The sequence below is a fragment of the Strigops habroptila genome, chromosome 10 (genome assembly GCF_004027225.2).
Source record: "Strigops habroptila isolate Jane chromosome 10, bStrHab1.2.pri, whole genome shotgun sequence".
Classification (NCBI taxonomy): domain Eukaryota; kingdom Metazoa; phylum Chordata; class Aves; order Psittaciformes; family Psittacidae; genus Strigops; species Strigops habroptila.
In genome coordinates this window covers 36,378,072-36,395,452 of record NC_046359.1, presented here as the reverse complement: position 1 = coordinate 36,395,452, position 17,381 = coordinate 36,378,072, and the positions used below count along the sequence as shown (strand labels likewise).

The following is a 17,381-nucleotide window of genomic DNA, read 5'->3' as shown; positions in this document are numbered from 1 at the left end:
CTTACCTCCACCTCAATCCCTGCTGCTTTGTTTCACTTTTCTTCCTCAATAGATGGTTTCTCAGCTGCTGCAAGGCAGACATTTCCCACAGGCAGCTAAGGGGACAGAAGAGAAATGACACAGGAGCTCTCAACAAGCAGCAGGGGCTCTAGCATTCAATTCTTACACTATTTGTGTTAGGTTTTATGATAAAAGCTCCTCTGCATACCCATAAAGGAGCACAGAGAGACAATGGAAGGGGAAGCCCAAATACCCACCTGCTGGGATGCTCCAGGCCCATCACATGAGAGTCACCAGCCCACCAAAGGTCCATCTTTGCAGGTCCAAAGGAGCAGAACAGGAAGGCAGGGAGCCAACTAAGGGCTCCAAGGAAGGGATACCCTGCCTGGTTGCCTCCCAGGACAGCTTTAGCTGCACTGTGCAGGCAAGAAACTCATCTAGGTGAGTCATTTGGAGCAATGATGTGGATCACCTTTGGGACTCAGGGGAAGCAACCACTTCCCAGGAGTGTTGGACACCTTACAGGATGCTGGGAATAGCATTTTGAAAGCTCACAATCAACATGAAAATAGTCAAAGCTCAGTTGAAGATCTCCAAGAAAAAATAATCCCAACTATTACAGAACAAGGCTGTCTTAGGGAGTCAGAACTGGAAACAGGACAACAGCACACAGGTCAGGAACAAGGAATAACTGCCTCTTTTGATACAACATACAGTTATGGCAAATAGCTCAATGTTTAAGACACGTTGTCTTAAGGCACATTTCATGACACCCATATTAACCCAGCCTAAAATCCTAGATAAACACTCAGCTTTTAGAAGCAGAGCTGTACTTATCCATATACTACCATGCTATTAAAGACAGCTTTATTTCATTCCCAGCAGCAGTTCAAGCAGTTCATCCACCAGAGTTCTACGGATCTGCCATTAAAACAGAAGTAGTATTTGGAAACCATTTTGTTGTTGTTTTCGAGCAGCCTGGAACACCAGTTTGTGAGAACACATCAACATTTGCTTTCCAAACATGCCACCACTGCATATTTCACCCCATAGGCAAGACTGCAAGAAGATTTAGGAAGTCTCTTCCACCAGGTAGAGAAGTCTGCAGTAGTTCTGGGCCTTTGCTCTTTCAAAGCACTGCAGCATTAGCTTCCCTCTGCAGCCACGCAGCTACAGCAACCCTTCACTCTGCTACCAGTCATGTGAAAACAAGTCCTGAACTGGACAAACATGTGGAACTCTGCCTTTGGATACATTGAAGTGCATCATCTGAACAAGCCGCGGTAGATCTTCACAACCTGGAATTCTTCTCACTATACAATGCACACAGAAGTGACACCTGCCTCTCCCTTTCCCATAGATTTCAGGAAATGATCAGTTATAAGCAGCAAGCTATGTAACCTTTGCAGGTTGAGAAGGTGTTTTTACAGTGCACCATGTGCTTAATGCTCCTAGGTTAAGACACCACACCCATGAATGCCACTGCTAGTCCTGAATGGATTTTGAGCTACATTCCAGCAGTCATTCCATCTATGCAACATGAGGATCAGCCCTACAATACTCCTGACACAGAAGCTCCACACCATAACCACTAAATATTTGAAATCAATGCTGTTTGTATTTCACACAGAAATATGGGACTAACCTTAAAGAAACTCCTCAACCTTATCAGTTGATTTATATTCATTTTATTAGAAAATAAATAAAACCCAAAGCATTTTTTACAGCAATATATTCAAAAGTCTAGTCCCGAGTCAATAGGTGTTGCCTAGAAGTTCTAGAATGACAGCTAAAGAAGTCAGTTTCACAAAGATGAAAAAGCACAAGAACCTTGAGGATGCCTTCTAATCAAGGTTGCCCAGAGGACTCTGAAAGGCCAGATATTCTCATGTAGACAGGATTGTGCTTATGCACAAACTTCTTCAGTATCCGAAACCTCTTCATCCGAGCTTTGCAGCCTTGGTGGGATACATATTTAAAGTACTTGCCATCTAAAGGGGAAAAATAAAAAGGCACTGTAAGTTATAGCCATGACACAAGCAAATCCAAGGTGCTTTCATTGTTTAAATAACATGCAAGCATTTAAGAAAGTTTTCAGTAATGAAAGGTAATAAAATAACCCAACACATGCCCATGGCAGGGAGTTGGAACTAGATAATCTTAAGGTCCTTTCCAACCCAAACCATTCTATGATTTTATGCACACTGAAACATAATTGCAGCTTTAAATAATCTATCCTCATTTGAACCAGAAAACATTCTGCATGTATAGGACAAGGGGTGATGGGTTCAAACTTAAACAGGGGAAGTTCAGGTTAGATATAGGGAAGAAGTTCTTTACTGTGAGGGTGATGAGGCGCTGGCACAGGTTGCCCAGAGAAGTGGTGAATGCTCCATCCCTGGCAGTGTTCAAGGCCAGGCTGGACAGAGCCTTGGGCGACATGGTCTAGTGTGAGGTGTCCCTGCCCATGGCAGGGGGTTGGAATTGGATGATCTTAGGGTCCTTTCCAACCCAAACCAGCCTGTGATTCTATGTAACTGTATGCTGCATCTTACAAAATATTTTCTTCTCTTTAATTTTTGCTCTTCAGGTAGATCAGAAAGTAAAACTTTAAGAATGTAAAGCAGCCTTGATTTCCGACATGAACTGATTTTGTTGGATACGGAAAATAGAGGCTGATATTGACACCAACAAGCACAGAAACTGCATTAAACAAAATTGCAGCTGGAACCATTTTATTAACCATCTGGAAATAAAAACTGATAACACATTACAAAAATTTGATAACACATTACTGAAAGCAAAAAGACTTCCAATATGAGAAATTGTTTTATGAATTCCAGAAGGCAAAGTTACAGAAAAGCTGATACCAAACAAGTTGCCTATCAACAGAAATTCCAAAGCAGGGGATGAACCATCATCTCCACACTATACTCTCAGCCTCAGTTTAGCAGCTGCTTCTTGGCCTGATACTTGGGTTTGTCAGCACTTCAAACAATGCTACTAAAGAAGTCATGATCTTCACCTTCTTACCAAACTGCTGATGGCTTTGACTCAAGACACCACCACCCTTTTCCTGCTGCATTACACCACCTCTATGGTCCTTAACAACCAGCTGAGACACTGCCTAAGCTGCATCCAGCAAAGCAAACCCTCACGACATTCAGGAATGTGTTGTGCATGCTTGAAACTGTGGTTTGAAGGTAAAACAGCAAAATAACTAGTATTGTGACTGCTCAACAAGGCCAGATAAAGCAGAATTCTAAACCAGGATGCAAAACTTGCCTCGCTGTCAAATATCAAACCACTTTGAATATTTTTCTCATGTTCAGCTTCAAAGACAATCTTTCCTAGAAGGAAGAAACTGTATTTCTTCCAAGGAGTAGATCAGCTGCATCCCATCTGATTAGGGCTAGAACTAGACATTATTTGTTCTATGCAGTGAAAACAAAAGAACACTCAGTATTACCCTTGCCCAGTAAGATTCCAGCCACCAGAGCTTTTTCATAGGAAAGGCTTTGATTTTCCTGCCAATTCTTTTTTCCCAAGTAACGGCTAAAATGGAAGGCTGGCCACCAGTCCTTTCTGGAGCTCCACTCTTGCTTGAGCCAGTCAAGATGCTTCTCAGAGCTGAAAAAAGGTAGGAAAAGTTAGAAAAAAAAGCTTAAATTGGGATCAAAAGATGATGAGGAGACACCGGCTTTCACAATCAACTTGCTCCAAGTGTCTTAAGTTGCTAGCATAGGCACACAGACCTTACACTGCAGACAAACACTAAACAGAAACCACTTTATTTAATCCCTGGCAACACTACTGAGGCAGGAGGTGAACTCCAGCCATCTTCTTTAGACCTGGCAATAACACACGTTATGGTGTGAAATGAAGCCAGCCTTTGACTCGTGTGCCAGTTTGTCAATAGTAATAAGAAAGTTTCTTCAAGTTTGTCAACAGATTAGTAGCATGAATGGGTTGGTTTGTTTATAAGAAAAGCTTTGTGTTACTCTATGCATACTCAAGGACTAACTTATCCCAATTACTTATTCTCAAGACCTGTTAGGCAATAAAGACCTTAAACCAAGCATTTCAGAAATAGAAACTGCCTATACCAGGGAAGTGATATTCCCACAAAATGACCAAGATGCCCAGTGTATTTCAAGCTAATCTGAACTTGTCTCTTCAAAAAGAAAACTGCAAAGTTAGAGTATCATACTGGTTTTACTAGCTCTGTGCAACAACACTCCTAGCTGTAATCCACTAGCTTCTGGACCTTAACAGCAGATGGAAACTGATGATGGCACAAGGGCAGGTAGGGACAAGACAAGGGGAATGGCTTTATCCTGCCAGAGGGGAGATTGAGATGAGCTCTTAGGCAGAAGTTCTTCCCTGTAAGGGTGCTGAGGCGCTGGCACAGGGTGCCCAGAGAAGCTGTGGCTGCCCCATCCCTGGCAGTGTTCAAGGCCAGGTTGGACACAGGGGCTTGGAGCAACCTGCTCTAGTGGAAGGTGCCCCTGCCCGTGGCAGGGGTTGGAACTGGGTGAGCTTTAAGGTCCCTTCAACCCAAACCATTCTACGGTTCTATGCTGCAGAGGTGGAAGTGGCAATAAAACCTCAAAATGGATCAAATTAAGCTCTGAATTGATTTACTGTAAATATATAGGGCTGAAAAAACACACCACCTGGTATGTTGGTTAAAATAAAGTCTAGACATTGGAGGCCTTCTGGGCAAAGGCTGCCTGAGATGGCTTCTTCTGCAGCCAGAGGCCATGTCTGTCAGTGTTGGCAAGGACACATCAAGCCCCAGGCATGTGGGCTCAGCTTTAAAGAATACATTGGCTGCATTCTGTAAGTTACAAGCATCACACAACACACCAGTCTGTATGGTACCAGCCATGCCCTTATTGCAGCCCAGCAATTCTCAAATCAGCTTCAAATAATGCACACATAGTAACAGAGCAGAAGGCCCGACAACTTATTCCCCCCCTCCCCAAAAGAGGAAGATTAGTGATGGGCAGAAAATGCTACCCAAACTTCTGAGTAACTCTTCCTGCATAAACACATAACCTGGTAAAATAAACCGACCCCAAACCTGAACTAAACCAGTTTTCAGCCAATGACAATACTGGAAATTTGGAATTCTCAGTAATTTCTTCTTTCCAATTCTTTTCTTTCTCCCAACAAAAGCACAGTGCAGTCAAGCACTGCCACTGAACCCAGGGTAGAGCAGAGGACTCCTCACCAGCACCAAGAGAAAGGCTACAGTGACACTTTGTCAATTGCTCATTGACAAAGACTTGACATAGAGACTTGACACATGGGTTTTAGCACATTGCAGCAGAGATACTTACATCACAATTTGTTTCAGCTGCTTTGCCAAACAGCTCCATGCTTTCACATTCTCCTTCCAGCCAGCATAATCCAAGACTGCAAAAATAACTTCTAACCCCAGTCGACGTTTTTTCCTCTTCTCTGGAAAAACATCAGGTTGATTAATGTTTTACTTACATCAGGCTGAACTTGTAGTAGGCTATAAGTGAAAGGATTCTCCATTCTGCCTCCCCAAATGCTGCTACTGTCCCTATCATTGAGGGTTTCCCCCATTGCCTTCTCTCTCTTCCAAGAGATATGGAATACTTTCTGGCTCTAGAGCAGATATGAGCAGAACTCTTATCAGAGACACTCTGTCTCTACTCCCATGCTGCTCAAATCCTGCCGACGCAAAGCACACATAAGGCTGCTCACTTATCTCACACTGCCTTGCTTACAACAGTTGTTTTTCCAAACTCGCTACCCAGTGCTTCCAATCAGCATGTTCTTCCCTTGGGAAGGGAACACAGTGCCTTTGGAACACTTCAAATCCTGAGGTGCCAAAGATCAGATCTGAGACTGATAAAACCCAGACATTTCACAGCAGTAGTTATGTATCAGCAGAGTTCTTAAAACAGCACTTGAGCTGTCTCACAACAGGTAAAGGTGGGAAAAGTTGTGTTTATCAGTATAAACTTCTTCCAAAAAATATCAGGTTGTCCTCATTAACTATGAAAAGTTAATAAATGTGTCCTGAGTGAACAGAAAAAGGGAGGTTTCAGCCAGGAGGCTGGTTTTTCTCCTGCCAAAGAAAAGCAGAGAAAAAGTAAGCATTCTTTATTCAAGGACCAATCTGCTGACCTGCTAAAACATACCAGGTTGCAATCAGACAGCTTGGATTACAACTGATCAGCATGGAAAAAACAGTTTCCAAATGGGAAGACTTTTCTAACAGCTTGAAGATAAAACTCCCTTAAAGAGGAGGAAGAGTTTGTTCTTTGATCAGTAACGATGAACTAAAGCATAGATCCATCTCAATTCTTTCAGAAGAGAAAGAATCAATACACTGGAGACTCCAAAAAGGGAACAGAGACCCTGGCAGGGGGTTGGAACTAGATGATCTTAAGGTCCTTTCCAACCCAAACCATTCTGTGATTCTATTTTTGAGCTCCTGGCTGTGCCTTACAACAGTTTGCTTTGATCAGCCTTTAAAATGAGAAAGGCATTTGTCTGAATAAGTTCGTAAGTGTCTGCTCACGCATTCAACTTAAAGGTTCCTGTGATTGCAAAGTTGGGGTTTGGGCTGGTTTTTAACAAAAAGAACTACTTCAAAAGGCAGAAAGGAGGCTGCAGAATAATTTCAGAACATTCTTCTAGATCAACATAAAAGCACAAAAGATATTTGAAGACTTACTTGATTTTTGAAGCATGAGATGAAAATCTATCATCAGTTCATGAGAAGGAACAGTATCATGCAGGTTCTGAAAAATAAACCCACAAAACCCAGCTGCATTACTTTAATGCTGCAGACTTCTGCCCAGTCAAGAGAAGCAAAGGCTTCAGGGTTCTGGGGGTTCCAGTGAGGAAAATCAAGCAACCTGATACCAAAGTGCCTTGATATAAAGAATGAATATCTAGCTTCATTTTGCACATCTGTGACCCTACTCTGACACAATGGATGAAATACCTTGATGACTGCATGTGACAAATACAACGTTCTCAAGGAACAGCCCAAATCCATACCCAGTGTCCCCATTTTGGGAGGCAAAATGATTTCCTTCCTAGGCCAGCTCTAGCTCCCCTATCTACTGCTCTGTGCATTGGATCACAGACCGGTGCTTTGATTTGTCACCATCTTGTAGGTGATCCAAGATACCACAATTTTTATGCTATGGTTTAAAAGTCTAAACTTTATGAAGCTGTTTTAAAAGCTCTGCCCTAACAAAAGCACCTTAGTGCCATCAAGTGGCAAAACACAAGTGCAAAACATTGTTTGCAAGAAGCTACTAAGATCAATGAGCAAGGAAAGCAGGGATTTAAAAGCAACTATAGAAAAGCTTAATACAGGAAGGCCTTGTCTGCCAACACCAGTAGACGTTGACTTCTATTTTAGCTCAACTGCACAGCTAAGTGAACAGAAGCAGAGAAACTAATTGCAATATGTGGAAGAGTAAGCATCTAACAACTTCCTCAGCACTGTAACTATCAAGCTGTAACAGAAATCAGTGCATGTGATGTACAAGCCTGCTGATAGAGACTTCTGGAACCATGTAAACACGCTCTCTGAGCTTGCTTACTGACTTGAAGAAGCTATATGATGCATCAGTTAAAGGCAAAACAAAGACTTGAATTCAAAGACAGCAAAGGATACTGTTCACTCCACCATGAGCATCCCTACCACTAACTTCCCTCTAACCCTCTGCTTTCCACAAAGAATACAAGAGGGTAAATAACATTACAAGGAATTCAACTGAACCAACCTCTCAGACCAGCGTGCAATATGAATGACCATGGACTGCATCTACTATGGAATATATACCTTCAGTGCAGATATGAGCGATTTCTTTGATTCACCTTGCCTCTTCAGGAACTGATAGAGGTAAACATGAGCATTGGGATTAGCAGGAAACTTTGGGTTGTAGGCATACTCTTGTAATACTTGGCGGGCTTCATTATGGTCTCCGTAGAACTCCAACAACTAAGAGAAGTTAAGTCTGTTGTTAGTTTACCACATATTAGCAGTCAAACTCTCACAACCCATTTTGGGCTGCCACAGAACTGTCCAATAGCACAGCCTGGATTTAAGAGTGCAGCACATTAGATAAGGGGTAATGGGTTTAAACAGGGCAAGTTCAGGTTAGGTATAAGGAAGAAGTTCTTTACTGTGAGGGTGGTGAGGCCCTGGCACAGGTTGCCCAGAGAACTGGTGAATGCTCCATCCCTGGCAGTGTTCAAGGCCAGGCTGGACAGAGCCTTGGGTGACCTGGTCTAGGGTGAGGTGTCCCTGCCCATAGCAGGGGGCTGGAACTACATGATCTTAAGGTCCTTTCCAACCAAAACCATTCTATGATTCTCTACTAGGGTTATTTTCATTTTACTGGCTACTCTCATCACACATAGATGAAAATTCACACATGGAAGTCGCTACAGAAGATTCCTTGAGCACTCAATAGTCAAAGAATTACCAGCACTTGCTCACTGGAAGGACACTGAAGCAGCCATGTCTTTAAAGAGAGCTCAGTGAGAGAACTTGGCAGCTGGCAGCACCAAGCAACATTCTCTGAGATGTGCTTAGAGCAGTCAGTGCTTACCAACATTTACAAGGAGTAAATAATTTCAAAGATAATTCGAGATTAACTTAATTTCTTAATTACAAATTCTAAGCAGATATTTTCTATCCTAGCACCATGAAAACAAGATACACAAGCTGTTTGGCTATTTCTTTTTCTTGGCAATGCACAGATGAAGTCCTTTCTGTACACTGTACAGGCTCTGCTGTTCTACCAGGAGTAAACTGTGCTCTAAATCAAAGCCAGTAAGATACATGCACACATTTGTTGTCACCCACACACATCTTAATGAACGTTAGGCAGGGAAGCACAAGAGGAAGGTAACTGTAAAACATGCCCTTACATCCACGTAGCATTTCACAAATTGATCCCAGACTCCAGGTATTTTAATAATCTCCTTTAAGTTCACTGCTGCCTTCCGAAAGCAACTGTGCATTTCCTGTTCAACAGACAAGTCTTCAAATCCATCCTGACCTACCAAAACACAAACGAACACCACTATTAGCTCTGCTCATCAAAGAGGATCTTGAAGTAGTGCATCATCATTTGGTGCAAGCAATGATCATCGTTTTGCTAAGCAAGGGCTCCAGGTGGCTTTTAAGAAGAGAGACCACAGTTTCCTCAGTGCTGAAACAAGAAATGTTCACTGCTCTTCATTCAGATTTATTGTCACTCCATTTCAACTTATGGGGCGTGACAAGATGCCACCAGCACAAGGTCAATAAACCAAATTCAATACTGAGCTTTCACAGAAAGAAGTAGAGATACGGTGTAACTGATAATGCACAGTCAGCAGGTATCTGCAGAATTAGATGCCACACACAAGTAGCAACTCACATCTCTTTAAGAAACCGAAATTCAAACACAAATTTTGGGGGCTCTTTCCTAGCAGTCAAAATTCTAGCAGCAGTCAAGCACTTGTGCACCTATTAAGCCACTACTGTAAGTGAATACATTCCTTTGATCATTACTTTAGGTGATGCTGGCTGGATATAAGAAATGTGATTCAGTGGGGTGGAGAAAATGCTTCAGAGCACCATTTCAGGACACTTCAGAAAAGTGCAGGTCGATGTGCCGTTTTGGCACCACCATTTCTGATACAGGACTATTTATCATCCAATTCTGAAGTTTAGTAAAGAAAAAGGTGTCATTGCAAGCCATGGTGTCTGCATGGGCAAGCAAGCTGAAGTTTACACCTCAATACACCACCACTTACCATGCTCTAACAACATGTTCTTCTGCTTAGACCACTTACAGTAGTCCAACAGTCCCCTGTAAGCTTGAATCAGTTTAATTTCTTTATCCTGAATGACTGTTTGTTCTCCAAACCTCCAGCTTTCTGCCAGGGACAGGTTTTGATAAGCTTCATCTATGAGTCCATTGCAAAGGAGGTGAAAGACATGCTCTAGGCAAACCTACAATTCAAACAGACCATAGCACAGCATTTCACAGCACAAATTCAACTCTCAGCAATACAGCAAGGATCTACACAGCTGTGCAGGGAAAGGTGAGACTCATTACTGACATGCATGTAAAATATTGCAAACATGAATAGTCAAGTATTCTAATTAGAAGAGCATTTTATACTTTTTATCCAAACACTATCTTTACAAGGAATTTTAGATAAAAAAGCAGGAATGGGAGAATACAAATGTCACTGGGGGCAGGGAAATGAGCCAAGAACCTAAGTAATGTTTCCTGTCTGAAGATGCTGGAGAAACATTAGTAATTAAAAGCATATTTCATATACAGATAATTTCTGCCTCACAGATTAAGAGCTACAAGCTCTTGAAATCCATGGGGCAGAAAGTCACCCATCAGGTGGTAGACAATGATACTTGTCAAGGCAATAGAAAGCAATTGTCTCAAAAACCTGCTTGTTATTAGCAAGTGCTGCTATTTAAGATCCAGAAATGACCTGAGGGAATCCAGTTGCCTTTGCTGATCTTCTGTTTGGCTAACCAAGTGCAGAACACCTGAAAGAGGGGTGTCCTCCCACCCTATCATGTTCATTAGGCACTGGATAGAAGTCTAAACCTCTAGTTAGCTCTAGTAAACTCTTGTGCAGAGCTTCAGTTGAAGGCCTTGAACAAATACAACAGAATGAACGACAGAAGCTTCACCACACGTGAGAAACCATCACCAAAACCAAATATAGGTTTGAATGAGCCACCACAGGGGGGGGAAAAAAAAAACCCATAGAGCTGGGTGACACAGGGTCCACAGTATAAGGCTTGCTGCTTTGTATATAGATTAGCTACTTGAAAAGTTAATAGGTAATAGGTAAATGGCAAAATTTAAGCATAGCTGTTTAGTCAGGAGCACAGTGACCAAATTAAGGACAAAAAAACTAGGCTTAGCAGGTGTCAAAGTGTAATTCGATGTTACTGGGGCATGCATGAAAACAGTTTCAAATTAAAAGATTAAAGGATCTAGGCACTTCTAAGGGCTGACAATACACATCTGTGATCAAATACATAGACCAAATGAGATATGCTTAGGTAGAGAATAATCCTTAAAATATCATGCAATTGGTAACTCAGATGTGTTATCTTTTGGTTTCGACACTATCGTCAGGACTATATTTCAGAAGAGAGATTCAGAAACTAATACTCAAGTAAGTGTTCAGCTAAACGTGAAAAATCATCACGACTGCATTAAGTACACTCACCTTCAAATACCTTTTTACTCCTAAAGTCTTCATCTGTTCCATGAAAGAGTTGAACTCTTTTATGCTGCTATGGGAATGATGGCACAAAATTTCAGTTCCTATTCTCCAAATCATCTAATAATGGGAAGAGAGATTCAGAAATAACCTTAGTACAAAAATGGCAACAGTCATCACATATACAGTGTTCTCAAACTTATAGTTACTGTAGCACATGAAAAAGATGCACATTTGAATTGCAAATAATACTAAGTATTATCTACTGCTATAGTAACCTACATATTCATCTAGTAGGACTTTTACAGCCATTCAGAGGGTGCTTCACAGTTGCTCATGACAAATGTAGCACTCCAGCAAAGCTAATGACAACTGCAGTTGTTAGAAGGTTCCCTCTCCTGTGACTAAAAAGTTGTGTTTTCCTTTGACAGGATTCCACCAAGACATGAGGTTTACAGAATTCTTTGAACTTAGTAATAAAGATTATTTCTAGTTGGATGTAACTTCCCATCCACATGCACTTGTTTTCAAGGTCTGCCTACACAATGTAACCAAGTATTCCAGCAGACTAGCCATATTCAAGTACCCAGTCTGCTTACGGCTCTGATCCCTTTCCTCCTGCTCTTATGTCAGTACCTGCCAAGTGTTTTTCAAGTACTGGAGGAGCTGGTAAACCCCTAAATAAGCCACTAACTTCCAAAGAGATTCTGTTCTCTTTGGAAAAGCAGCAAAACACATTTACTGCTTTTCTGGTTTAGAGGACTCCTTTTAAGATGACTCTTCACAGATGTGCTCCTGATGGCATTAGCTTATACCAAGTCAGGCTTTTTTTCCTCCATCAGGAAAGACATCAGCACTGCAGATTCTCAGCACCCCTGGAAGTGAGACCTCAGCACAACTCCAGCAAGACTAGTTAAACCCACAGCAAAAGCATGCTTGTGCAGAGGCAGACCTGTGGTGACTAACTGGACAGCATGCTGCCTGAAGCACTAGGTAGGGGCTGGGGTACTTTCTGCAGCCTGCCATCCACGAGTTTATACATCAGCACCTGAGTAATTGCTTATTTGGGTTTGGAAGCTTCCAAGTCTTTTATTTACTTATTTAAAGAAACTAGCTTAGTTTACAGAAGTTGCCCAGCTTACCTCTGACGGACCCACGTGTTCTTTGGAATAGTCCTTCTCTAGTGACTCAACATAGAAGGTCAGAAACTCTGCAGCCCTTTTCCACTGCTTCTGTAGCATGGCATCCTGAATGTAACTTAAACATGCTTGCTTGCTCTTCTTGAAGTTTAACTTGTGTTCATGAGAAGATGCTAAACAAAGAAACAAAAAAATCAACTGAGTCCACAACTGCCACAGCCCTTAGTCAGGTAACAATGCACTTATTTCAGTATCTCTCTTGTTCCATCTTTCTTAGACACTACCAAAAGTGATCTTAAGCTAGGTGGGTTTTAAGTTCAGCACACCTACTAATCTCCAGGGAAGCAAGACTAAGGCAAAAGCTGAAAATATAATATGAAAAGGCATTTTCCACAAGCAGCACACAGCTGCAGACACTTGAAACAGTGAAGAGCCAATGATTACACACTACTGCCCTACCAGAGTTAGAAGACCTTTGGTAACATCACAACACTGTTATATTTGGGGACCACTCTCTTCTGTTACTAATCTTCATCTAAATTTGTGACCCAACTGTGCTGAAGATGTGCACGTACACAAACGAACAGGCCCTGCCAGTACTAAAGGCTAAGCAGTTCCCACTACAAAAAAAGATAAATGTAGAGAATTATTCTCATTTGAGTACAAGGCTGGAAAGGGGCAGGGGGGTGGAACTAGATAATCTTAGGGTCCTTTCCAACCCGAACTAGTCTACGACCTTTTTACATGGATACTGGTTCATCTGTGTTATAGCACAAAACTGAAGCCTCTTTTCCACATCTGTATGCTATGGTCTAACATGTCCCCTACAACAATGCTCAAGCCATAAGAGCATTCAGCAAAGGACATGCAAGGCTCACTGAATCACCTGGATGCTGTAGGTAAAGGATAACTTAAACAGTGGCTTGGAGCAGTTTTATTGCAGTGCATGCTACAAAATTACCTACCTGCAGGTTTACTCTTCATGCCTATTTCTAACCTCAAAGGTTTCCAAGTAGTAAGAAAATAAACCCCACAGTAAACACTGTAAGATTAAATACAAGGAGCATGGCTACTGCAGGTAAGTCAGAACCATAGAATGGTTTGGGTTAGAAGGGACCTTAAAGCTCATCCAGTTCCAACCCCCTGCCACGGGCAGGGACACCTTCCACTAGAGCAGGTTGGTCCAAGCCCCGTCCAACTGGGCCTTGAACACCTCCTATTAAGCAAGTTATTGAGAAATGACACGATGTGGATAGAATTGAGGTAAAGTTTCACTACAAAACCATTTCGAAACAACATTTCGCGAGGCTTTGCAGCCACAATGGTTTTGTTATCAGCCACATCACCCGCCTTTACTAGGAGCATACACGCCGCTTCCAAGCGCCTCGCACAGGGAACCCCAACCCCTTCCTCAGCGGCAGACCGACGGGGAGCCCGAAGGACGGGGAGCAGGCCGGCCACAGCGGGCGGCGCCCCTCCCTCAGGGCCGCAGCGGGAAGGGGACAGGGAGCCGCGGCAGTGCGGGGACAAACGGGAGCCGCCGGGGCCGCGCTTACCCGGCTGGTAGAAGTGCGGCGGCAGGAAGGGCAGGTACAGCGGCGGCAGCAGGGCGCTCCCGGCCGGCGGGGCAGAGCTCCTCACCACCTCCTCTTCCTCCTCCAAGAGGCCATTCTTCCTTGGGGCAGCTGCCATGTCTGACCTGGGGGGCAGACCTCACCGCAGGGGGAAAGCTTCTGGCCGCTCCAAGCTAACACAGCCGAACAGCAGCAACCGGCCGTTCCCTGACGGAGCGCGTTTTAACCGCGTCCGGCAGGCGGAGCTCCGGGAGGCGCATGCGGTCCGAGAGACAAGGCGCGCCCCCGGCGCTGTGAAGGGGAAGCCGGGTAATGCTGGAGCTATACCGCCATGGCTCCTGCGCGGCGGAGGGGTGGGATCATGTAAGCGGGAAGTGTGTGAGTGGCGGCACTGGTGGCTCGGCTCGGGCGGTGCTGCCGCTGCCTCTTCGTGCTTGTCTTCGGCCCCGGGGGGACCTCTCGTGCCCATAGGCTGGTGGGGTGCTCCGGGGTTCGGTGTGAGCCGAGCGGCTGGCGAAGCCGGGCTCGCTTCGGTCTGCAGTGTATTGATGGTGCGCATGGGTATGTGCGCAGCTGGCGGCCGGAGCGGGGCTGAGGGCAGCGGGTAAGGAGGATGCGAGCCCTGGAGGGATGAGAGTGGCAGAGCGGAGGGGCTGGGAGCTCTCCAAGCCGAGGAAACACAATGGGGAGCCGGCTCCTCTGCTGTTGTTGTAGGCGAGGTGCGCTGGCTCTGCTCCGCGTGTGGAAGTGCGGAGTGAGAAGTAGTAAATGGTGAGGCAGGAGGGATGGGGAGAAGCATGGGAGGCTAGCTAGGTGTGCTCCAGTGCGGCGGAGAGATGCTTTATTCTACATGTAGCATAATCAGAGGATTGCTACAACTGTGAGTAATGCCGTGGTCACTGAAAGTGATAGTTAACCAGGTCCTGTGGTCACTCTTCCCATTAGCTGTGTTGGTACTTTTAGTTTGTGATTTAGAACATGTTTGACAGAAGGAAAGGATTCTGAATCAAAAGTCTTGTGCACTGTAGAGCAACAGTGTTTCCTGTTCTCCCACCTGGATCCTGGAAGTCTGCCTCAACCACAGAATCTGTTTTGTACTGATTTGTGCTGAACATGTTTCTTTAAATCACTTTTGCCAACTGACTTTGCCATGGAGTGTTTTGGTATGTGTAAAGTCCAGGGTTTGGAGTAAGAATTTACTTGGGTTTGGTTTTTGTTTTGTTTGTTTTTTTTTTTTTTCCCAGAATGGCTCTGCCATGTGAGGGTGAGTAAATAATAAACTGGCTCAGATTAAAGGTTCATGTAATCCAGTATCCTGGTTCAACCGTGATTGATAACGAGTGTCAAGGGAATAGTACAAGGCAGAACAATTGTAGCGTCTGAACATTAAACCTCAGTATCATACCTTAATATGACATTTAATAATCATATGTGGGGATAACAGAAGTCTCCCTTTTTGTTTTGTTATTAATCCTGTGTTCCTCTAGTATATCATGAGTTTGTAAGTATTGTGTGTTATTGACAGTTAACTTGATTAACTTGATAAACTGTTATATGGCACCACTTCTTTAACAGCATCATCTTCCTTATCTGTCCTTTATAATTCTGTACGCCATATGAGTGTCTCATTGATCATTGGTGTTCCCCAAGCGTGGTGTCTCTTCCTGCATTTCTGACCTTTTGTTAGGTCAGTGCCCTGATCTCCAGCTCACCCCACTTTATTTTTGTTAAGTTCTCATGTTTGCTTAGAAGCACGTTTACATTTGCCTTGTTATTTTTATCTTCCTGTGTCATGCGTGAGCAAGAGTCTCTGCTGTTTCTTAGGTAAACTTAGCCAAGTGATGGTGCTAATGGGTATCAGTTTTAGTAGATACTTCAGTGTAGGAGAGGTGGGAGAACGGTTTTGTAACTGCAGACACACACAAAACATTGATTCCTCGTGTACAGCAGGACTACGCTCATAGTTGAATACATCCATTTCCAAGATTGGGGTTGAAGACTGAAGGACATTTTGTCTGAGACACCTAAACTGAACTAAGCGAAGTATTTATCTTCTATGTCACACCCTGGGGAAAGCTGGATTTGTTAATAAGTGAGTATATTATTACTATGAAATACTTGAATGTGTAGGGAATGCTGGACGGTTGCAGTGGTAAACTCATGGATATGTATTGACTGCAAGCTACTCATTATTGCTCAATAAAAGCAGTGACTTATGCAAGAGCTATGCGATCTTGTTTCTCTTCACATCTCCCTTTCTTGCCTTCATCTTTATGGCCACAGACACCGTTACTTTTTATCTTGCTCTTTTAATAAACTGGATAACCTCATACTAACAGGAGTGGGCTGTAGGAAATGGCAGGATGTCCAAGGTACGTGGGATGCTGAGGTACAAGAGCCATTCATTGCAGCACTGAGGAAGATACGTGTTTCTACCTTGATGTTTTTTCATCATGCGATTAAAATGAAGTTCTCTAGATGGGGGCTGAAATGAAATACTCATGTGTATTTCAGATTATGTAGCAGCAACTAACTTTGGATCTCGGGCCCTGCACAACTGGGCTGTGGAAATGAGAGTATGTAGCACAGGAATCAATAATCACAAGGATACAAGAAGAACACAAGCAGTGCCTCTAATGCAATTAGCAGTGGTGATTGCTAACTCCTGTGGTAGATCATTAAAAGGTCTCTCTAAAACAAACCTGAGCTGTCTGCAGTTGTCCTTTGACATGCAGAATCCTTCACCTTGACTATCAGTTCTGCCACGTGACTGTTGGTTTTGGGAGCAGCTTCAGCATTTGCCCTTTGGAAGGTGGAAAAAGTTAACTTTTGGCCATTTGATAAACCAGCAAGAAGACTCTCTCATGTTACTTATCCCTTCTTGGCTGCACCTTTTATTCTCTTCATCTGGTCAGTGCCTGTGCTGAACAAAGAACATGAGTCTGAAGAAAAGAAGGGAGAAGTAGTTTTGTCTGTTTTTCTCCTTTGTGTGACCATCTTCTGCCATTTCAGATCTCTAAAGCAATGTAGATGTGATGGATGTGGAGAAGAGGTAATCATAAGTGCAAGCACACTTGTAAGGAGCAGGTCTTTCTGTTTGCAACCATTAAAACATAGCAGCAAGTGGGAGCAGTTCAGCAGGACAAGGGCAGGCCTGTTGGATGCTGGGTGCCATCAGTTGGGTGTGCAGCCCTTTGCCTCCTCTTTCCTGGGTGCACGGTGGGCGAGTGAGGCTGTACACGGGTTCATCTCCGGGCATGGCGGGGGGAGATGACATCTTGCCTGGTGACATCGCTCCTCTCACGGGGAGATGTGAAAATCTTAGCGGGGCAGCGGTAGCTCAGCGAGGTGGGTCTGTTGCATCCTCACCCTTGTGAGGAGTGTGCAGTGACACCTTTTCTGCACCGCT

General features: G+C 43.6%; 1 protein-coding gene across 1 annotated transcript; it reads right to left on the bottom strand.

The window, feature by feature from the left end:
* Nucleotides 1–1,672: 1,672 nt before the first annotated feature.
* On the bottom strand, nucleotides 1,673–14,232 carry TAF1A (TATA-box binding protein associated factor, RNA polymerase I subunit A). The gene is made up of 10 exons (XM_030500227.1): nucleotides 13,955–14,232; nucleotides 12,402–12,571; nucleotides 11,266–11,379; nucleotides 9,811–10,009; nucleotides 8,938–9,068; nucleotides 7,844–8,002; nucleotides 6,719–6,785; nucleotides 5,346–5,466; nucleotides 3,470–3,630; nucleotides 1,673–1,991 (listed from the first exon to the last, which is right to left on the bottom strand). The coding sequence occupies exons 1-10, from the start codon at nucleotides 14,088–14,090 to the stop codon at nucleotides 1,849–1,851; spliced, it is 1,401 nt and encodes a 466-aa protein (XP_030356087.1). The 5' UTR covers nucleotides 14,091–14,232; the 3' UTR covers nucleotides 1,673–1,848.
* Between the last annotated feature and the right edge of the window lie 3,149 nt (nucleotides 14,233–17,381).